Genomic DNA, 20,658 nt, shown 5'->3' with positions numbered 1-20,658 from the left:
CTCTCACTCCCTGTCCCCCTCTCCATTTTGGTCCGTGGAGGGGTTTTATTATTCTTTTGAGACATGGGTGTCGCTGGCAGAACAGCATTTATTAAGAACATAAACGTAAGAACATAAGAAATAGGAGCAGGAGTAGGCCATCTAGCCCTTCGAGCCTGCCCTGCCATTCAATAAGATCATGGCTGATCTGAAGTGGATCAGTTCCACTTTCCCGCTTTCTCCCCATAACCCTTAATTCCCTTGTCTATCAGAAACCTATCTACCTGTGACTTAAATATATTTAGCGAGGCAGCCTCCATCACTTCAACAGGCAGAGAATTCCAGAGATTCACCACCCTTTGAGTGAAGAAGTTCCTTCTCAACTCTGATCTAAACTGCCCCTGCTTTATCTTGAGGCTGTGAACTCTAGTCTTGCTATCCTTTCTAAGCGGGAAGAATCTTTCTACCTCTACCCTGTTGCCCATCTCTGGCTGCCCTTGCTGAGTGGCTTGTTAAGTCCGTTCAGACTGCAGTTCCGAGTCAACTACATTGCTGTGGCTCTGGAGTCGCATGTAGGCCAGGTAAGGATGATCGATTTTCTTTACTAAAAACAGGCATTCGTGAACCAATTGGGTTTTTCTGACAATCAGCAATGGTTTCACGGTCATCAGTAGATTCTTAATGCCAGATAGTTTTTATTGAATTCAAATTCCACTGTCTGCTGTGGTGGGATTCGAACCTGGTCCCAGAACATTAGCTGAGCTTCTGGGTTAACAGCCTAGCAATAATACCACTAGACCATTGCCTCCCTCTGTTGGGGGTGGGGTGATGGTGCTTGTGTGACCCATGAGAAATTCTGGAGCTCTGGTTCTGTGTTTTTATTTTTTTTACCAGTTCCTTTTAATGTTCAGTGTTCAGCTCCAATTGTCTCAGAAGCTTTAAAGGAAAAACCTTCTCATCTGCTCCGCCTATTTCATTGTAACACAGAATCTTTACAGTGTTAGCCAAACTTCCATAAATGTACAAACTTCCATAAATCCTAAAGCAGTCACTGCTGCTGCATTGTAAAGTGAGTGTTTGATATAGCCAGCAGGCTCCAAGGTGGCTGCAGTCTGCACTGAACTAGCTGGTTGTGACTGGCGCAACAGTGCAAAGATTGTACACTTTCAGAGTGCCCCCTTGGGAACAAAGAGTCAGGACTTCCCAATCCTGATAAGTGTTTCTGCAATGGAACAGCAGTCCAGAAGTTTGGGGGTTTTATCCTATTTGGTACAGCTGAATTCTATAAATCTGGCAGCTCTGAAACTGGTAATGTGTGCTGGCATCTGGTCAAGTATTCCAGTTAATTCACTGAACCCTTTCAGGGCCAGGAACCACTGCCTGTTCTGGCCCATACTGAGTGGTTGGCTGTTAATGTCCTCGGGTTAAATAGGGATGGGCAAAATCTGTTTCTGGCTTCCCCACTTCCCACTAAAGAAAGGCAGTGACTCTTGCTGGAGTGTATGTGTACCGATGTAAATTGTGCTCCACTCCGATGCCCTTTAATGAGGAATCGGCCACATTGCCCCGGCTCAAATGAGAAAGGGAGACCAGGCTGAGTTACGAGGAGTTGCCGTTCCCTGGGGTAGCTGTGCACATGGAAGGTGCAGTGCAACAATCTCCTTTTTAGCGATGCGTCAACTCAGGACTGAAACCCAAAGTGTGAAACTGACCCAAAATCCACTTAAACTTTATTTGATCTCCATTCACAGGGCAATCGTGATGAGAATCAGACAGTGGACATGCAGAAGGCAACTGCGGATGCAGAGAGGTTGTTCCGGGCCGGGGAAGGGAAACTTGGGACGGACGAATCGACCTTCAACATGATTCTGGCTACCCGCAGCTTCCCCCAGCTCAAGGCCACTATTCACGAATACGGCAGGGTAAGAGCAAGTGGGATCGTTCTGGAGACAAACCCCTCTCTCCGTAAGGAACCACAAAGACAAATGGAAATGGCTAGAGTATGGAGATTTAAGAATTTTTAAAAATTACGCAACATTTTGATAGTTAAAAAAGAAAGTGAGGCTAGAGGATACATTTATCATAGAATCCCTACAGTGCAGAGGGAGGCCAGTCTGCGCCAAAAACAATCCCATCCAGGCCTTGGCCCCATAACCATATTTCCCCTGCTAATCCCCCTGATGCTGAGGAGTAATTCAGCATGACCAATCCACCTAACCCATACATCTTTGGACTGAGGGGGAAACTGGAGTACCCAGAGGAAACCCACGCAGACACAGGGTGAATGTGTGAACTCCACTTTCCCGCTTTCTCCCCATAACCCTTAATTCCCTTGTCGATCAGAAACCTATCTACCCATGACTTAAATATATTTAGTGAGGCAGCCTCCATCACTTCAACAGGCAGAGAATTCCAGAGATTCACCACCCTTTGAGTGAAGAAGTACCTTCTCAACTCTGATCCCTCAATTGCATCCCTCTGACTGGGATGCCTCCAAATTGTTATGCCCTGGATGAAGGAGGGAGGAATTGTCTCTCTTAATTCAATCCCCTCTGCTGGTCCCAACAGGATGAATCTAAAATGCTCCCTTCCTTCACGGAACCTTCTCCCAATCCCAATATTTAGGTTTTAAATTGAGCCGATTTGACCATGTTTTCTTGAGTTAGAGTGAAAGTTTATGATTAAACACAAATACACATTCATACAGATTAGAAGTGAGAATTGATTCCAAAGTAAGTAATTGAAGAAATCTGCGACAGTCCTTGACTGAGTAGATGGTGAGTGATGTGGATGTTGCAATTTGAAATTTCAGGAACACTGATTACAGCAGGCGAATAGTCAGTTTCGAGATTCCGGTATCCTGCAGTTGGGCAGAGAAGTCTCCTTGTTTCCGTTACAGCTGTGACTTCTCTGACTTGGCTTCAACAATTAGCAAGAGAGAAATATGCCTGTAAAAATATTTTCAGGGTTGCTGCTGCTGGCTGGTTCTTTTGCCTCTGTGTCAAACAAGTTCTAACACCCCCCAGACGTGCATACAACTGGGGCAGCTTTTCAGCTGGTTTTTATCCCAGGTTTTGTGTATTTCTGGAAGACAAAATCCACAGATCTGTCTTGATATTATGCATAGGTTATCTCCTGATGAGGTGGTACTCATCTCTTGGAATCATAGAATCCCTACATTACAGAAGGAGGCCATTTGGCCAATTGTCTACACCAACAGTCTGACAGGCATCTTCCCAGCTCCACCCCTGCCCCATTCCCTTAGCCTGACGCATTTCCTCCAGTAATTTCCCTAACGTATACATCTTGGGACACTAAAGGACAATTTGGCATGGCCATTGCACCTAACCTACACATCTTTGGTCTATGGGAGGAAACCCAGAGACACAAGGACAAAGTGAAAGCTCCTCATAGTGAGCCAAAACTATTATTTGGAGAGTAATGAATTGATTTCTCGGATGGAGAAAGCTAGCACGAGGGGGCATGGCTTTAAATTAAGGGGGGGTAGCTACAGGATGGATGTCAGGGGTAGGTTCTTTACCCAGTGGGTGGTGAGGGATTGGAATATATATATGATTGGAGATAGTCAGCGTGGTTTTGTAGTGGGTAGGTCGTGCCTTACTAACCTTATTGAGTTTTTTGAGAAAGTGACCAAAGAGGTGGATGGGGGTAAGGCAGTTGACGTGGTATATATGGATTTTAGTAAGGCGTTTGATAAGGTTCACCATGGTAGGCTTCTGCAGAAAATGCAGATGTATGGGATTGAGGGTAATCTAGGAAATTGGATCAGGAATTGGCTAGCAGATAGGAGACAGAGGGTGGTGGTTGATGGTAAATATTCGTCATGGAGTTCGGTTACGAGTGGTGTGCCTCAGGGATCTGTTTTGGGGCCACTGCTGTTTGTAATTTTTATTAATGATCTGGATGAGGGTATAGTTGGGTGGATTAGTAAATTTGCTGATGACACCAAAGTCGGAGGTGTGGTAGATTGTGAGGAAGGGCGTCATAGTTTGCAGGGAGACTTAGACAGGTTGCAGAGCTGGGCCGAGAGGTGGCGGATGGAGTTTAATGCGGAGAAGTGTGAGGTAATTCTCTTTGGTAGGAATAACAGATGTGTCGAGTATAGGGCTAACGGGAGGACTTTGAATAGTGTGGATGAACAGAGGGATCTAGGTGTATGTGTACATAGATCCCTGAAAGTTGGGAATCAAGTAGATAAGGTTGTTAAGAAGGCATACAGTGTCTTGGCGTTTATTGTAGGGGGATTGAATTTAGGAGTCGCAGCGTCATGTTGCAACTGTACACAACTCTGGTGCGGCTGCACTTGGAGTATTGTGTGCAGTTCAGGTCCCCACATTACAGGAAGGATGTGGAGGCTTTGGAGAGGGTGCAGAGGAGGTTTACCAGGATGTTGCCTGGTATGGAGGGGAGGTCCTATGAGAAGAGACTGAGGGATTTGGGGTTGTTTTCGCTAGAAAGAAGGCGGCTAAGAGGGGATCTTATTGAAACATATAAGATGATTAGAGGTTTAGATAGGGTGGATAGTGATAGCCTTTTTCCTCGGATGGAGAAAGCTAGCACAAGGGGGCATGGCTTTAAATTAAGGGGTGGTAGTTATAGGATGGATGTCAGGGGTAGGTTCTTTACCCAGAGGGTGGTAAGGGATTGGAATGCCCTGCCTGCTGCAGTTGTAGATGCGCCTAGTTTGGGGGTGTTTAAGAGATCCGTGGATAGGTTTATGGACGAAAAGGGATTGGTTTAGGTTAGTGGGTCGTTGTTCTTTAACTGGTCGGTGCAACATCGTGGGCCGAAGGGCCTGTTCTGCGCTGTTATGTTCTATGTTCTAAAACTGGAATTTAACCAGAGTCCCTGGAGCTGTGAACTAGCAATGCTAACCATTGTGCCACCCTTCCATTGTCTCCACTGGAGATGGCAATTGGTTTCTGTATGCTTTAGAAGTACCTTGTCTGGAAACAGAATGAGGTTCCATTGTTCCTCAGAGAATCACCCACCAGCAATTCAGCCAGTGGCTGACTTTCATCATCAGCTGCTTGCAGCTTGTCTGTCCATTTTGAAACTTATTTAAAGTTCAATGTAATTCATGCTTTTCTTCATTATTTTATTCATTCGTGGGACATGGGATGTTGCTGGCTAGCCAGCATTTATTGCCCATCCCTAGCTGCCTTCAATTTGGTGAGCTGCCTTCTTGAATTGCTGCAGTCCACGTGCTGTGGGTTGACCCACAATACTGTCAGAGCGGGAATTCCAGGATTTTGTCCAGGTGACTGCGAAGCAACGATGATCTATTTCTAGGTCAGGATGGTAAGTGACTTGGAGGGGAACTTACAGATGGTGATGTTCCAAGGTATCTGCTGCTCTTCTCCTTCTAGATGGTAGTGTCATGGGTTTGGAAGGTGATGTCTAATTAGCCTTGATGAGTTCCTGCAGTGCATCTTGTAGATAGTACGTCCTGCTGCTGCTGAGTGTCAGTGGAGAGAGTGGACGTTCTCCTCATGTCTGCAGTGTCGATGATGATGTGGAGATGCCGGCATTGGACTGGGGTAAACACAGTAAAAAGTCTGACAACACCAGGTTTAAGTCCAACCGATTTTATTTGATAGTAAGCTCACTGATAATCAGTAATCTGTAAACTGTCTGTGCTTTATATGCTCTGTCTAAGGCCAGAACTCTCCATTCACTTGATGAAGTGGGAAACCTCGAAAGCTTGTGCTTCCCACCTCACCACTGGAATTCAGCTCTTTTGTCCATGCTTGAACCAAGGCGGTAATAAGATCAGGAGCTGAGTGACCATGGGAAAACCCAAACTGGGCGTTGCTGAGCAAGTGCTTTGAGATAGCATTGTCGATGAGCCGTTCCATCACTTTACTGATCAGGAGTAGACTGATTGCAGTAATTGGCCGGGTTGGATTTGTCCTGCTTTTGTGTACAGGACGTACCTGGGGCAATTTTCCACATTGTTGGGTAGATGCCAGAGTGTGACTGTACTGCAAGAGCTTGGTTAGGGGAGTGGCAAGTACGAGAGCACAAGTCTTCAGAGTATTGCCGGAATGTTATCAGACCCGTTGCCTTTGAAGTATCCAGTGCCTCCAACCTTTTCTTGAATTACCTGGAGATTGACATTTGAGATGCTGGAGACCACTGAGGAAGCGGAGATGGATCATCCACTCGGCACTTCAGGCTGAAGATTGCTGTGAATGCTTCAGCCTTATCTTTTGCACTGATGTGCTGGGCTCCTCTACCATTTGAGGCTGAGGATATTTGTGGAGCCTCCTCCTCCAGTGAGTTGTTTAATTGTCCACCAGCATTCACGATGTGATAGGTCTACAGAGCTTGGGTCTGATCTGTTGGTTGTGGGATTGTTAAGTTCTAATGTGGCACTTTAGAAATCCAAGTACATCTACAGGTTCCCCTCTACCCACAGCATATTACACCTTCAAAGAACTTTAGTAATTGGTGATTTCCCTTTCATAAAGCTATGTTAATTCTTGCCCATTACCTTCATCTTGTCTAAGTGCCCAGCTATAACTACTTCAATTGATTCTAGCACTTTTCCATGACAGACATCAAGCTAACGGGCCTGATTTCTACCTCCCACCTTCCTTGAACAGAGGGATTATATTTGCTACTTTCTACTCTGATGGAACCTGCCCAGAATCTAGGGAATTTTGGAATATTCACACCAACATCGGCTACCTCTTTTAAGACCTGGGATGAAGTCCATCAGGATCTCGAGGCTTGTCAGCTCACAGCTCCATCAGTTTGCTCAGTACCGCTTGCCTGTGATTGTAATTTTCATCAAGTTCCTCTTGCTTCCATCTCCCAATTTACAGTTATTATGGGAGTGTTTCTTGTATCCCCTATGGTAAAGACAGGAGCAAAATATTTGTTAATTTTACCCACCGTTTCCTTGTTATTGACTGTTAATTCCCCATTCTCTCTCTGTTCTCTCCTCCTCCCTCCTTCTAGATCTCTTCCTCTTTGTCAGCATAACCTTCTATTCCATCTCCCTAATGGATTATCTGCTTTCTTGTGAAGTTCATGTGCAGAAACCATTTGAAGCACTGAATGCTTTACCATAAAGAACAGTTGAGGCATTTACCATGGCATCTTTCAATGCTAAATGGGGTAAATATTTAAAACAGAAGGCACTGGGATTAGTTTACAGTGCTGCTGCAAAACAAGTGGGCCCAGTAAGCGGCCTCCTGTGCTTATGATCTCTGGTTCTGAGAGAGGAAACTGATCAAAGTAACAAGCTCTTCTGCCTGCCTTTTCCAATCTAATGAAGGCTTAGCCCTGGAACACACCAATCTTTTCTCACCACCTTCCATCTATCGTATATGTCTGTAACATTTACTGTATTTAACTCTGGGGTCCAGTAACGTAATATAGGAGGAAGCCGTTCAGCCCCTTGAGGCTGTTTCACCATGCCTGGCTGGCGTTTCAACTCCCGTTTACCTGCATGTTCAAGGAAAGTCTTTTAATCTCACTCTCAAAAGTTCCAACTGACTCCCTCGGCATTGACGGTTTGGGACATGGAGGAGGAAAGAGTTCTTGGTTTCGCCCCTGAACAGTCTAGCTCAGAGTTTACAAGTTGTGGATGGGTGCAGTTCCCCAACCTGAAGAAACCTTTGTCCTGGTTCTGCCGAATCCATTAGTCACTTGAAACACCTTGGTTACATCACAATTAAACCTCCTGCTCCAGAGGGAAGATAAGCCAAGTCAGTACAACCTGTCCCCATTTAACCCTTTCAGTGCTGATATTCTGGTGAATCAATGCTGCAACCCAATATTTCCTTCCTGAGATGCAGTGCCCAGAACTGAATACTTCAAGTGAGGTCTGAGCACTGAATACAGAACTCTAGATGGGGTCTGACCAAGACTGTCTAACTGATGCATTAAATCGAGACCCCTTAAACAAGGCCAACCTGAATGAATATTCATTCACAGGTTTTAAGTCGGTCCGCCTTGTGTCCAACGAGGGGCGTACATGCGATGGGTCGTACTTGGGCTGCTCTTGGTTGTTCGAGATTGGCCTAGTGCTTCATGTCGTTAGTGTGTGCCTAAACTGGACCAGATACTGGGCAAGACGACAGCTCAGTGACTATCACTGATTGCTGTGCAGACACATGGATTTGGGCCGGTGTCTGTGGGAGTTTGCGCATTCTCCCCGTGCTTGTGTGGGTTTTCTCCGGGTGCTCCGGTTTCCTCCCACACCCCAAAGATGTGCTGTTAGGCTGATTAGCAGTAATAAATTGTCCCTAAATCAGTTTCCCTCAATGTGGATGGCCATAAAACATTAGACAAGGGTCGTGGGTGGAGAGGGGGATTGGTGTTGAGATGGCGGCGCAGGCTCGTTGGGCCGAAGGGCCTGTTTCCCGGACTGTTTTTGTTCTTTTCTTTGTTCTTAATATCTTTATCTATTCCATCCCCTGCCATCTTCATATCAATGCACGCTGTGCAATGCCCTACGCTTTAGTCTGCAGATGCAGGCAAACAATTGAAAATTCCCTTGTACCTACCTCTGATAAGAACATATAAGAGGAGAGAGATGTATGACAGAAGCAACAGGGAACAAATAAGATGCTTGAGTATAAAAAGCGCAAGAAACTACTTAAATCAGGAAGGCTAAAAGAAGACATGAGCTTGCTTTGGCAGTCAAGGTGAAGGATAATCCTAAGAGCTTCTACAGGTATATTAAGAGCAAAAGGATCATAAGGGATAAAATTGGTCCTCTTGAAGATCAGAGTGGTCGGCTGTGTATGGAATCAAAAGAAATGGGGGAGAAATTTAATGGGTTTTTTGCATCCATATTTACTAAGGAAACTGGTATGGAGTCTATGGAAATAAGGCAAAGAAGTAGGGAGGTCATGGAACCTATACAGATTACAGGAACCTATACAAGAGTTGCTTGTTGTCTTGAGGCAAATCAGAGTAGATAAATCCCTCGGACCTTGAAGGAGACAAGTGTTGAAATTGCAGGGGCGCTAGCAGATACATTTAAAATGTTGGTATCCGCAGGTGAGGTGCTGGATGATTAGAGGATAGCTCATGTTGTTCCACTGTTTTTAAAAAAGGCTCAAAAAGTAATCCAGGAAATCATAGGCTGGTAAATTTGACGTCAGTAGTAGGTAAATTATTGGAAGGAGTACTAAGATAGGATCTACAAATACTTGGATAGACAGGTACTTAAGGAGAGTCAACATGGCTTTGTGCATGGTAGGTTATGTTTAACCAATCTATTAGAGCTTTGAGGAATTAACCAGGAAAGTGGATGAAGGGAAGGCAGTGGATGTTGTCTACATGGATTTCAGTAAGGCCTTTGACAAGGTCCTGCATGGGAGGTTAATTAGGAAGGTTCGGTCACTAGGTATACATGGAGAGGTAGTAAATTGGATTAGACACCAGCTCAATTGAAGAAGCCAGAGAGTGGTTGTGGAGGATTGCTTCTGAGTGGAGGCCTGTGACTAGTGGTGTGCCACAGGGATCAGTGTTGGGTCCATTGTTGTTTGTCATCTATATCAATGATCAGAATGATAATGTGGTAAATTGGATCGGTAAATTGAATCAGCAAATTTGCTGATGATGCAAAGAATGGAGGTATAGTGGACAGTGAGGAAGGTTTTCAAAGCTTGCAGAGGGATTTGGACCAGCTGGAAGAACGGGCTGAAAAATGGCAGATGGCGTTTAATGCAGACAAGTGTGAGGTATTGGACTTTGGAAGGACAAACTAAGGTAGAACATACAAGGTAAATGGTAGGACCCTGAAGAGTGCAATAGAACAGAGATCTGGGAATACAGATATATAATTCCCTAAAAGTGGCATCACAGGTAGATAGGGTCATAGATTGCTTTTGGGTATTGGCCTTTATAAATCAAATTATTGGGTATAAGAATTGGAATGGTGAGGTTGTATATGAGGCCGAATTTAGAGCATTGTGTGCAGTTTTAGAAACATAGAAAAACTACAGCACAGTACAGGCCCTTCGGCCCACAAAGTTGTGCCGAACATGTCCCTACTTTAGACATTACTAGGCTTACCTATAACCCTCTATCTTACTAAGTTCCATGTACTTATCTAAAAGTCTCTTAAAAGACCCTATCGAATCTGCCTCCACTACCATTGTTGGCAGCCCATTCCACGCACCCACCACTGAGTGAAAAACTTACCCCTGACATCTCCTCTGTCCCTACTCCCCAGCACCTTAAACCTGTGTCCTCTTGTGGCAACCATTTCAGCCCCGGGAAAAAGCGTCTGACTGTCCACTCGATCAATACCCCTCAACATCTTAAACACATTTATCAAGTCACCTCTCATCCTTCGTTTCTCCAAGGAGAAAAGGCAGAGCTCCCTCAACCTATCCTCATAAGGCATGCTTCCCAATCTAGGCAACATCCTTGTAAATCTCCTCTGCACCCTTTCTATGGTTTCCACATCCTTTCTGTAATGAGATGACCAGAACTGAGCACAGTACTCCCAAGTGGGGTCTCACCAGGATCCTATATAGCTGCAACATTATCTTTCAACTCCTAAACTCAATTCCTTGATTGAAGGCCAGTACACCATACGCCACCTTAACCACAGCTTCAACCCGCGCAGCTGCTTTGAGCATCTTATGAACTCAGACCCCAAGATCCTTCTGATCTTCCACACTGCCAAGAGTCCTACCGTTAATATTATATTCTGTCATCCTACTTGATCTGCCAAAATGAACCACTTCACACTTTGGTCATCTAATTACAGGAAGGATATTAATATGGTTGTAAAAGTGCAAGAGAAGGTTTACAAGGATGTTGCTGGGACTTGAGAAACTGAGTTACAGAGAAAGGTTGAATAGGTTAGGACTTTATTCCCTGGAGTGTAGAAGAATGAGGAGAACTTTGAGAGAGGTGTATAAAATTGATGGGTGTAGATAGAGTGAATGCAAGTAGGCTTTTCCCACTGAGGTTAGGGGAGAAAAAGACTAGAGGACATGGGTTAAGGGTGAAGGGGGAAAAGTGTAAAGGGAATATTGGGGGGTGGGGGGGGGTTCTTCACGCAGAGTGTGGTGGGAGTGTGGAATGAGCTGCTGGATGAAGTGGTGAAAGCGGGCTCACTTTTTAAGAAAAACTTGGACAGGTACATGGATGAGAGGGGTGTGGAGGGATGTGGTCCAGGTGCTGGTCAGTGCAAGTAGGCAGAAAAATGTTTTGGCACAGCCAAAAGGCCTGTTTCTGTGCTGTAATATTGTATGGTTCTACCTCGTTGGCTTATTTTTCAAAGTTCAGTATGGGATTTGGGTATTGCTGGCTATACTAAGCAGATATTGCTCATCTCTAATTGCCCTTCAGAAGGAGGGGGTGACCTCTTTCTAGAACTACTGCAGTCCCTGAGATGTAGGCACACCCACAGTGCTGTTAGGGAGTGACAGTGTTCTAGGATTTTGACCAGTCAAAGTGAAAGAACGGCGATATATTTCCAAGTCGGGATGGTGAGTGACCTGGAGGGGGGAGAGAAATGAAAAAATGGAGTAAATTTGTAGAAGTGGAAAAAATTCAAATGAAGGAAGAAAACTCACTTTTCCCACTGTAGTGGGTAATGATTCACTTTTTCAGCTTGAAATACCATTGGATATGAATTAGTGTTTTCAGGTATCTGCTGCCCTTGTCCTTCTAGATGGTTATGGGTACTACCTAAGGAATCTTGGTGAGTCCCTGCAGAGCATCCTGTAAATAGTACACATGGCTGCTCTGAATGTTGATGGTGGAGGGAATGGATGTTTGTGGAAGGGGTAGCAATCAAGTGGGCTATTGTGTCCTGGATGGTATCAAGTCTCTTGTGTTGTTGGAGCTGCATCCGTTCCTGGCAAGTGGGGAGTGATCCATCAAAATCCTGATGTGGAGTTGCTGGTTTTGGATGGGGTAGGCACAGTAAGTTTCACAACACCAGGTTGAAGTCCAGCAGATTTATTCAGTTGCACAAGCTTAATCCTGATGGTGGACAGGCTTTGGGCAGTCAGGAGGTGAGTTATTCACTGTAGGATTCCCAGCATCTGATTTGCTCTGGTAACCGTAGTATTTATATGGCTAGTCCCGTTCAGTTTCTGATCAGTGGTATCCCCCAGGATGTTGCTAGATTTCAAGGTGGGTAGCAACACACAGAACAAGGAATCACTGCCACATTTGATCGTGGATTGGAGATAGCTAGGGCAGTTTTGACCATTACAGTTGGACCTGTTATCTTTGGGTTATGGAGGGTGATCCTGACTCCTGCTAGAAGTGTCCACATAGACAGTGAATGTGGAGCACAGGCTATTGAAGCGCAGCTGATGTTTCCGAAGCCCTCACCAGCTGCTAATCATAGAATCCTTACAGGGCAGAAGGAGGCCATTCAGCCCATTAGGCCTACACTGACAACAATTCAACTCAGCCTTATCCCTGTAGCCCTATATTTTTACCATGCTAATCCCCCTGAAGGGGCAATTTAGCATGGCCAATCAACTTAACCCACACATCTTTGGACTGTAGGAGCACTCAGGGCAGGGAGAATGTGCAAACTCCACTCAGTCACCTGAGGTTGGAATTGAACCTGTCCCTGGTGCTGAGGCATCAGTGTTCGCCACTGTGTCACTTAGCGATATTGTTGAAGATGATACCACTGAGTGTTGTTTGAAATGGGGAAGGTGGTACGTGCGCTCCCAACAGGGGGAGAGAGAAATGAAAAAATGGAGTAAATTTGTAGAAGTGGAAAAAATTCAAATGAAGGAAGAAAACTCACTTTTCCCACTGTAGTGGGTAATGATTCACTTTTTCAGCTTGAAATACCATTGGATATGAATTTGAGAAGGAAAATGTTTTGGATTTATGCTGGATGGGAATATTTCTCGTGGAGGAATAGGGAAATGGCAATAATAGACTAACTCTTTCAGAGACACACACTGGGCTGTATAATTCTCAGACTGTAATTGGGAAATCCCTGGCTTTGTGATTTTACAATTCCCCAGTCTCTAATTTATCTTTTACTTTACACAGGTCACTGGTATTTCATCCCCTTTTGACATGAAGGTGGATGCAAAGCCTTCAGCTAATAATTCTCCCACTTCCTACTTATGACAATATCACATTTGTTTGGCCTAATGCATCCACATTTCCCTGAGCCACACTTTTGAATATGTTTATAAAAGCTTTCACTGTTAGCTTTGATATTCCTTCAATGTTATGTTTCGTATTGGGGTGGCACAGTGGTTAGCGCTGCTGCCTTACAGCTCCAGGGATCAGGGTTCGATTCTGGTCTCAGGTCACTGTCTGTGTGCAAACTCCAGACACACTCCCCGTGTCTGTGTGGGTTTCCTCCCACAGCCCAAAGCTGTGCAGGTTAGGTGCATTGGCCATGCTAAATTGCCTTTTAGTGTCCCAGAATGTGTAGATTAGCGGGGTAAATAGTAGGGTTATGGGAATAGGGTCTGGGTGGGATTGTTTAGGTGCAGACTCAACCTGCACTGTAGGGATTCTGTATTTGCCCTTTGTGGCTTTTACAACACTGTTGGTCTTCTGAGTTTTTTCTGTTTTTAGTTCAAAGCTTTGGTTTACATTCATTTGCTTACCTGCAGTTTTATCCTTTCAGAAGTTGTTTCTTGCTTTGAATATCTCCTGTATGAACAGATTTCTCTCTCCAATTTAAGCCAAATTCACCGGATTTCTGTTTGTGGGGCTGAACTTTATTTTCTCCGTGTATTTTGATTTCTCCACAGTTGGCGAAACGGGAGCTGCTGAAGGCCGTGGATCGGGAATTTTCAGGAGATGTGCGTGACGGAATGCAGGCCATTGGTGGGTTTTATGTTAATGATACAATCATCAGCTATACCCTCTAACCTGAATTTGTCTCCTTCAGATGAGGATTGTACAGAACGTCATTGCCCCCTCACTCTCTTTCTCTCCTCTCTCGAATCCTCCCCTTGCTCCCTCTCTCCTCCCATTCCCTGCCATTCCTCCTCATTCCGCATCTCCTCTTGTCCTTCTCTTTCCCTTCCCACCCCCACTCTCACTACCAGCATTTCCACCTTTGTCTCCCATCCCCAGCCTATCTGTTGTTGCTCAAGCTCCTTCTGTGACATTCTTATTGATGGGGGTTTTCATTTGAGGCTATCTATTGCTAAACTTAAGCTAAATACAGAGACTCATGAAACGCAGTGTACTGATTTTAAGATGTGACTTTTTAACCAAACAGTTGAATGGGAGAATGATGAATTTTTTGAGCTCTGGATGAGAGCACGAAGTGGCACCAAAATAGCCATCAATGTACCGGTAAAAGAGTTGTGGGAAGGAACCCGGGGAGGCTGGGAACGAGGAATGTTCCACATACCCCATAAAAAAGACAAGCACAGCTAGGACCCATGTGGGTACCCATTGCTACATCTTTGATTTGATTTTATAAGTCCCTTGTCAGGCCCCACTTGGAGTACTGCGCGCAGTTCTGGTCGCCTCACTACAGGATGTGGAAGCTATTGAAAGGGTGCAGAGGAGATTTACAAGGATGTTGCCTGGATTGGGAGGCATGCCTTATGAGGATAGGTTGAGGGAGCTGGGACTCTTCTCCCTGGAGAGGCGTAGGTTGAGAGGCGACCTGATAGAGGTTTATAAAATGTTGAGAGGAATAGATAGGGTGGATTCTCGGAGGCTATTTCCCCGGGTTGAAATGGTCGCTACGAGAGGACACAGATTTAAGGTGCAGGGAAGCAAGTACAGAGGTGCTGTTAGGGGTAAGTTTTTCACTCAGAGGGTGGTGTGAGTGAATGGAATCGGCTGCCGTCAGTGGTGGTGGAGGCGAACTCGCTGGGGTCTTTTAAAAGACTTCTGGATGAGTATAAGGGATTTAATGGGATTGGGGGTTATAGATAGGTCTATGGATTGGTAGGTATGGATGTGATCGGCGCAACTTGTGGGCCGAAGGGCCTGTTTGTGCTGTAGTGTTCTATGTTCTATATTTAAAGTGGGAGAAGTTGTTGAGAGAGAGAACAGTTTAGCCAGGCGGAGGAGAGTGGTGATGGGTGGGAATTATTGAGGCCTCTCCAAGAAAGAAGCAAAGGGCTCTCGGGCCATCCCGGTGTGGGATGGAGGTGTAGAGAGGTGTGACACAGGGCATCCAAGGAATCCTGGATGTAGGTGGTGACGGAATGGACCAGAGGAGTGAGGACGGAGTCAAGATAAGAGGAAATAAGTTGATGAAAAATTCACCAACTTCTCTTCCAGTTTCCACCTATCTCTTCTACCTGGTCCATCTCAGACACTTCCTTCCCTCCCTGGATTTTTTCAGTCCCTCTTTCTGGCAATAGTCTGTCTACCAATATGCATTGCAAGCCTACTGACTCCTGCTGCTATCTGGTCTACAGCTCTTCAAGGGATGGAGTCCTAATCCTAGAAGGACTCCATCCCTTTCTCTCAGCTCCTTCGCCTCTGTCGCATTTGTTCCAATGATGCCACCTTTCAAAGTGGTGTTTCTAATATGTGGTGGTCCTCCTTCAACTGTGGTTTCCCACCTATAGTTGTCAGTAGGGTGCTCAACAATATGCGATCCATCTCCCGCGCCACAACTCTCACCCCCTACCCTCCCTCCCAGAACATGGATTGGGTCCCCCCTAGTTTATCACTTCACCTCACCAGCCTCCACATGCAAAGCATAATCTTTTACCATTTTCGCCAACTCTTGTGTGATTCTACCACTAAACACATATTCCCTTTTCCTCTGAGAGCATTCCACAGAGACCATTCCCTCCAGGATAACGTAGTCCACCTCTCCCGTCACTCATGGCACCTTCTCTTGCAATTGCAGAAGGTGTAATGCTGTCCTTTTACCTCTTCCATGCTTACCGTCCAAGGTCCAAAACATTCCAGGTTTAGCAGTGTTTCACTTGCACCTCTTTCAATTTGATGTATTGCGATCGCTGCTCCCAGTGTGGTCTCTATATCGGAGAGACCAAGCATAGACTGGGTGACCGCTTTGCTGTGCACAAACCTAAGGTGCTCAATCAGAACTCTGACCTTCTGGTTGCTTGCCATTTTGCTCCCTTGCCCACATGTCTGTCCTTGGCCTGTTAGTGTTCCAGTGAAGCTCAGCACAAACTGGAGGAACAGCATCTCATCTTCCAGCTCGGCACTTTACAGCCTTCCCGTCTCAACATTGAATTCAATAACTTGAGATGGTTTGCTCTATTCCGTCTTGGCCCCTTTGTTTTCATTTCATTTCATTTTTAACTGTTCTCTACCTTTTTTACTACTTTATTGTCTTTCTTCACTTTTTTCTTCCTCCCCCCCCCCCCCCACCCCCTGCCATTTTTCTCCATTTTGTGTCTCCCTCACCCCCACACCCCACCTCCAAACATCTTCATCTGTCACTGTTTACCCTCTGATTTTAGCTTCTCTGCCATTTGGCCACTCGCAACTTTTATTCTCTCTATGGGCTGCTATTAGCAGCCTTTCCCCTTGTTTTTGTGACTATGATTCATCTTTCTTTCCCTCTCCCTGCAGTATAATTATCTCCCACTTTCTAGGTCTTTTAGCTGTGACAAAGGGTCATCTGGACTCGATGTTAGCTCTTTTCTCTCCCTACAGATGCTGCCAGACCTGAGATTTTCCAGCATTTTCTCTTCTAGTTTCTGATTCCAGCATCCGCAGTACAAAGAGTGAAAAAAAAAAGAAAATACAGCACAGGAACTTCAGCCCTCCAAGTCTGTGCTGATGTCTGCCTAAACTAAAACCATAAGCACTTAGGACTCTATCCTTCCATTCCCATCCTAGTCATGGATTCATCTAGTTGCATCTTAAATGCTGCTCCGTGCTCCCACCACCTCCCCAGGCAGCACGTCCCAGACATTCACCACCCTCTGTGTAAAAAAAAAACTTGCCTTGCACATCTCCTCTAAAATTTAAACTAATTGATTTTTAATTTGTTTTTATCCAAGGATATTCAGTTATTTTGCCAGCACTCTCCATAATCTAAGATCATTCACTCTTAAGTCAGTATTGTGTTAGTGTTCTCAAACCATGATTGTGTTTTCCATTAGTGTAATTTAGACCCCCCCCCCCCCCCCCCCCCGCATCAATTCTGCTGTTAAAATTCTGCTGAGCTCCACAGCTGGCTACTCAGAATTATTCCTTCTCCTGGCTGCTTCCCACACTTTTAAAATGCCTTTCATTTGCAAACAACAACCTTTAACCCAGCTTCACATCATCTGTCCACTGAGTCAGTCTCACCCACTCAAACTCCTACAATAAGCTTTCAGTTTTCACCTTTGTCTTGGTGTCCATTTTTCTTATTGTGTCTCTGTGAAGCACCTTTTGGATGTTTTTCTGTGTTAACTGCCCAGCATAGAGACAGAATGGTCCATAAAATTTACCAAAACCACCACCTTTAACAAAGAAAGACTGGTAATTCAGCAGGAGAGGGAGGGAAGAGTGTTGGAAAGAAGCTTTGCGTGTGTTAATGATTGGAAGTGATGTTGAAATTTTCCTTGCATTTTATTGTCTTGTGAGGCTGCTGCTGTTTGAGAATTTATCCTTTTTTTTGTCTTGCAGTGCAATGTGTGATGAACCGTCCAGCGTTCTTCGCTGAGAAGCTCTACAAATCCATGAAAGGACTTGGCACCAGTGACTCTACCCTCATCCGAGTTACTGTCACTCGCAGTGAGGTATGAATGCGTATCCGTGGCAGCGCATTTCTGTACAATAGTTTTGTTGGTGTCGACTTATTATCTCCTATGATCTGAAATGTGCGGCTGACTGGGTCAGTGCCACTCCCTCAGCTGGCTAAACATTCTCCTACACATCTGGAAAGTCCTGGGTTCAAACCCAATCTTGGCCCAATTTATTTAAGTTGTGATCTAGTGCCATGTCCCTCTGGTAATCTAGTGCTGCGTCCCCACAGTGGTCGGTCCCCCGCACACCAGTTTATTAATCAAGCTGTGATCCAGGATGTACCAGCAAATTCAAGAGTAACTTGGACAGTTTGTGTTTGACAAGGAAATATTTACAGAAGTGAGGGGTAAGAAGAGAGACACTGAGGTTATCTGGATAGCGCTTTCACATAATTCTGGGTTCCCTTCTGGAACTGTAATGGGGATATGATGGCAGACATTTAGCAGGTATCTGGGCATTTACCCAGACAGTAACGGACCATGAGTTGAGCTTGAGACCATCGAATCTATTTGCTCGGTTTGTGCACCTATGGTGTATATTTTTTTACTTCACTGGTTGGTGTTGCTGGCTGCTTCAGCATTTATTGCCCTCCATTTCAGGGGGCATTTAAGAGTTAGCCTGGGGTCCCATGTAGGCCAGACCTCGTAAGAGCGGCAGATTTCCTTCCCTATAGGACATGAGTGAATCGAATGATTTTTAAAATGGTGCTTTATAACTCTGGTCACCAGTCCCATTCTGCTTCCTGGCTGAAGTTTAATCTTTGTGTGTTTTGTATCTGTCCATTACACAGAATCACTACAATGCAGAAGGAGGCCATTCAGCCCATCCAGTCTGCACTGATGACAACCCAGGCCTTTATCCCCGTAAACCACTCCCCATATTCCCCCTGCTAGTCCCCCGACACTAAGGGTCAATTTAGTACAGCTAATCGCCCTAATCTGCGCATCTTCTGAACTGTGGGAGGAAACCGGAGCACCCAAAGGAAACCCACGCAGACACAGGGAGAACGTGTGAACTCCACACAGTGTCTCATGGTCAGAATAGAACCCAGGTCCCTGGCGCTGTGCTAACCACCATGCCAGCATGTTGCTTGGGTTTTTAGCCTTGCTTCCTGGCTGACTCTGTTCCCCCTCCCCTCACCCTGATCGCCACTGCAGTGCTGCTCATTCAGTCCTGGCGTCTGCTTGTGTAAGTGTCCCTTCAGTAGAATGCACTTCCCACAATCTATAAGCCAGCTAACAAAGAACAAAATCAGCCTGGGAAACAGGCCCTTCGGCCCAACGAGCCCGCACCGCCATCTCAACACCACCAGTCCACCTCTCTACCCATGACCCCTATCTAATGTTTTATGGCCATCCAGATTGTGGGATTTATCAGCCAGTATAGAGTTAATTCTGTTACATGTTCAAGGCATGAGAAATGTTGCTTGTGTTTTTTTCCTGAGCTGTGATTTCTTTCCACTGCCCACAGATTGACCTCGTTCAGATCAAGCAAGCGTTTTGGGAGAAGTACCAGAAGAGTTTGCGTACAATGGTGGAGAGCGATACAAGTGGAGACTACAAACGCCTGTTACTGGCTATTATCGGCAACTAATTCTCAAAACAATAGTAAGAAGTCTCACAACACCGGGTTAAAGTCCAACAGGTTTATTTGGTATCATGAGCTTTAGGAGCACAGTTCCTTCATCAGGTGAGTCACTTGATAAAGGAGTAGTGCTCTGAAAGCTCGTGATTCCAAATAAACCTGTTGGATTTTAACTTGGTGTTGTGAGACTTCTTACTGTGCCAACCCCAATCCAACGCCGGCATCTCCATATCATGGCTAAAAACAACAGCTTCTGGGTGACTGGATTAGTGTCTCTGGAGGCAGATGGGGAGACAATATTGCTTCTCTGATCATTATACACTTTATAAATTTATCATGTGCGGACAAAGTAGCAGTAATGGTGTAGGTTGGATTTTCCCCTCCGTGTAGCAATGTGGAGTGGCTGGGTTGGGAAAAGAGCTAATCAAGCTTCTAGGATAAGTTTCCAAAATGTTATTTACTTTTGGAACTTGCTTTGAAACTATGATGCTCTTTTACATTGGGGAACTTATTATTGACCAAGTTTTGATATTCGGATGAAAATGCTATGTCATGGTTTGTGCTGGTGACAGGAAGGTTATTCTCAGATTTCTTTTCTAATGAGTTTGAAGTTTCTATCGTTTCAGTTCTGTGTGTCACGTTCACTGGAGGCCCACGTTTTGCTTGTTCTACAAACAGTTCATGGCTCGGCAATGAGATGCTGTTAATCTGCAGTCCAGCTTTTGACCGTTCTTCCCCCCCCCCCCCCCCCGCCCGTTTCCTTTCCATTACTTGCCCTGAGCTTGTCTGGGCCCCAGCTACATTCACGCAGCTTTGAGTTTTCAGTACTACCTCATCAGTGCGCTCTCCTCTCGTGGAGAGAGCTTGCTGATCATTCCGGCCAATGCATCATCCTGTCAAAGTCGTGAATGGTCTAACATGAAATATTGTTTCTGAATTATTTAAAGCAATTGTCTGTTTCTAAAAAAAACCTGGGAATATTTCTGAGCAGTGTAGGGCATTCATCCCCAGTAGCTCTTATCCTGTGTGGTCTGATTTTTAAAAAATTGTGTTCCCTGAATTAGTGCATGAAACGTGCTTTCCCTCCAAACATGAAACTGAACACAGCCAAACCTGCAGTCGTGTGCTGCGAATAGAGGAGACAAACTGCTTGTCGCTGAGGGAGGTCCCTCCAACAGCCTCTGCACCCACTTCCTCCCTCCCTGACATTAACAGGATTGCCTCTCTTTAACAGAGGTGACCCTTGGCATTGTACAGACTTCCAGTGTCTCCTGATGAACATTGCCTTACACCCTATTTATCCATGCACTGCATTCTCCTCTGCCTTGCAACACAGACACATTATCTGCACTTAAGATAATTTTAAGAATTCTATATTGTAGCCATATATTACTCTGCAGCGATATA

The 20,658-nt window shown here is 45.2% G+C and overlaps 1 protein-coding gene across 1 annotated transcript in view; it reads left to right on the top strand.

Annotated features, from left to right (window-relative positions):
- LOC145360576 (annexin A7-like) overlaps positions 1 to 19,346 on the top strand; it is an 86,447-nt gene extending 67,101 nt beyond the window's left edge. The window contains exons 10-13 of the mRNA XM_080215903.1: positions 1,731 to 1,901; positions 13,728 to 13,803; positions 17,548 to 17,660; positions 19,138 to 19,346. Coding sequence (XP_080072029.1) covers positions 1,731 to 1,901; positions 13,728 to 13,803; positions 17,548 to 17,660; positions 19,138 to 19,260 — 483 coding nt within the window. The 3' untranslated portion in view covers positions 19,261 to 19,346. The remainder of the gene's footprint in view (positions 1 to 1,730; positions 1,902 to 13,727; positions 13,804 to 17,547; positions 17,661 to 19,137) is intronic.
- The last annotated feature ends 1,312 nt before the right edge of the window (positions 19,347 to 20,658 follow it).

This window comes from Carcharhinus amblyrhynchos, chromosome 31 (assembly GCF_965287045.1).
Source record: "Carcharhinus amblyrhynchos chromosome 31, sCarAmb.v2.hapA, whole genome shotgun sequence".
Classification (NCBI taxonomy): Eukaryota; Metazoa; Chordata; class Chondrichthyes; order Carcharhiniformes; family Carcharhinidae; genus Carcharhinus; species Carcharhinus amblyrhynchos.
Note: the sequence above shows the minus strand (reverse complement) of the source record. Positions and strands in the feature narration are given on the sequence as shown.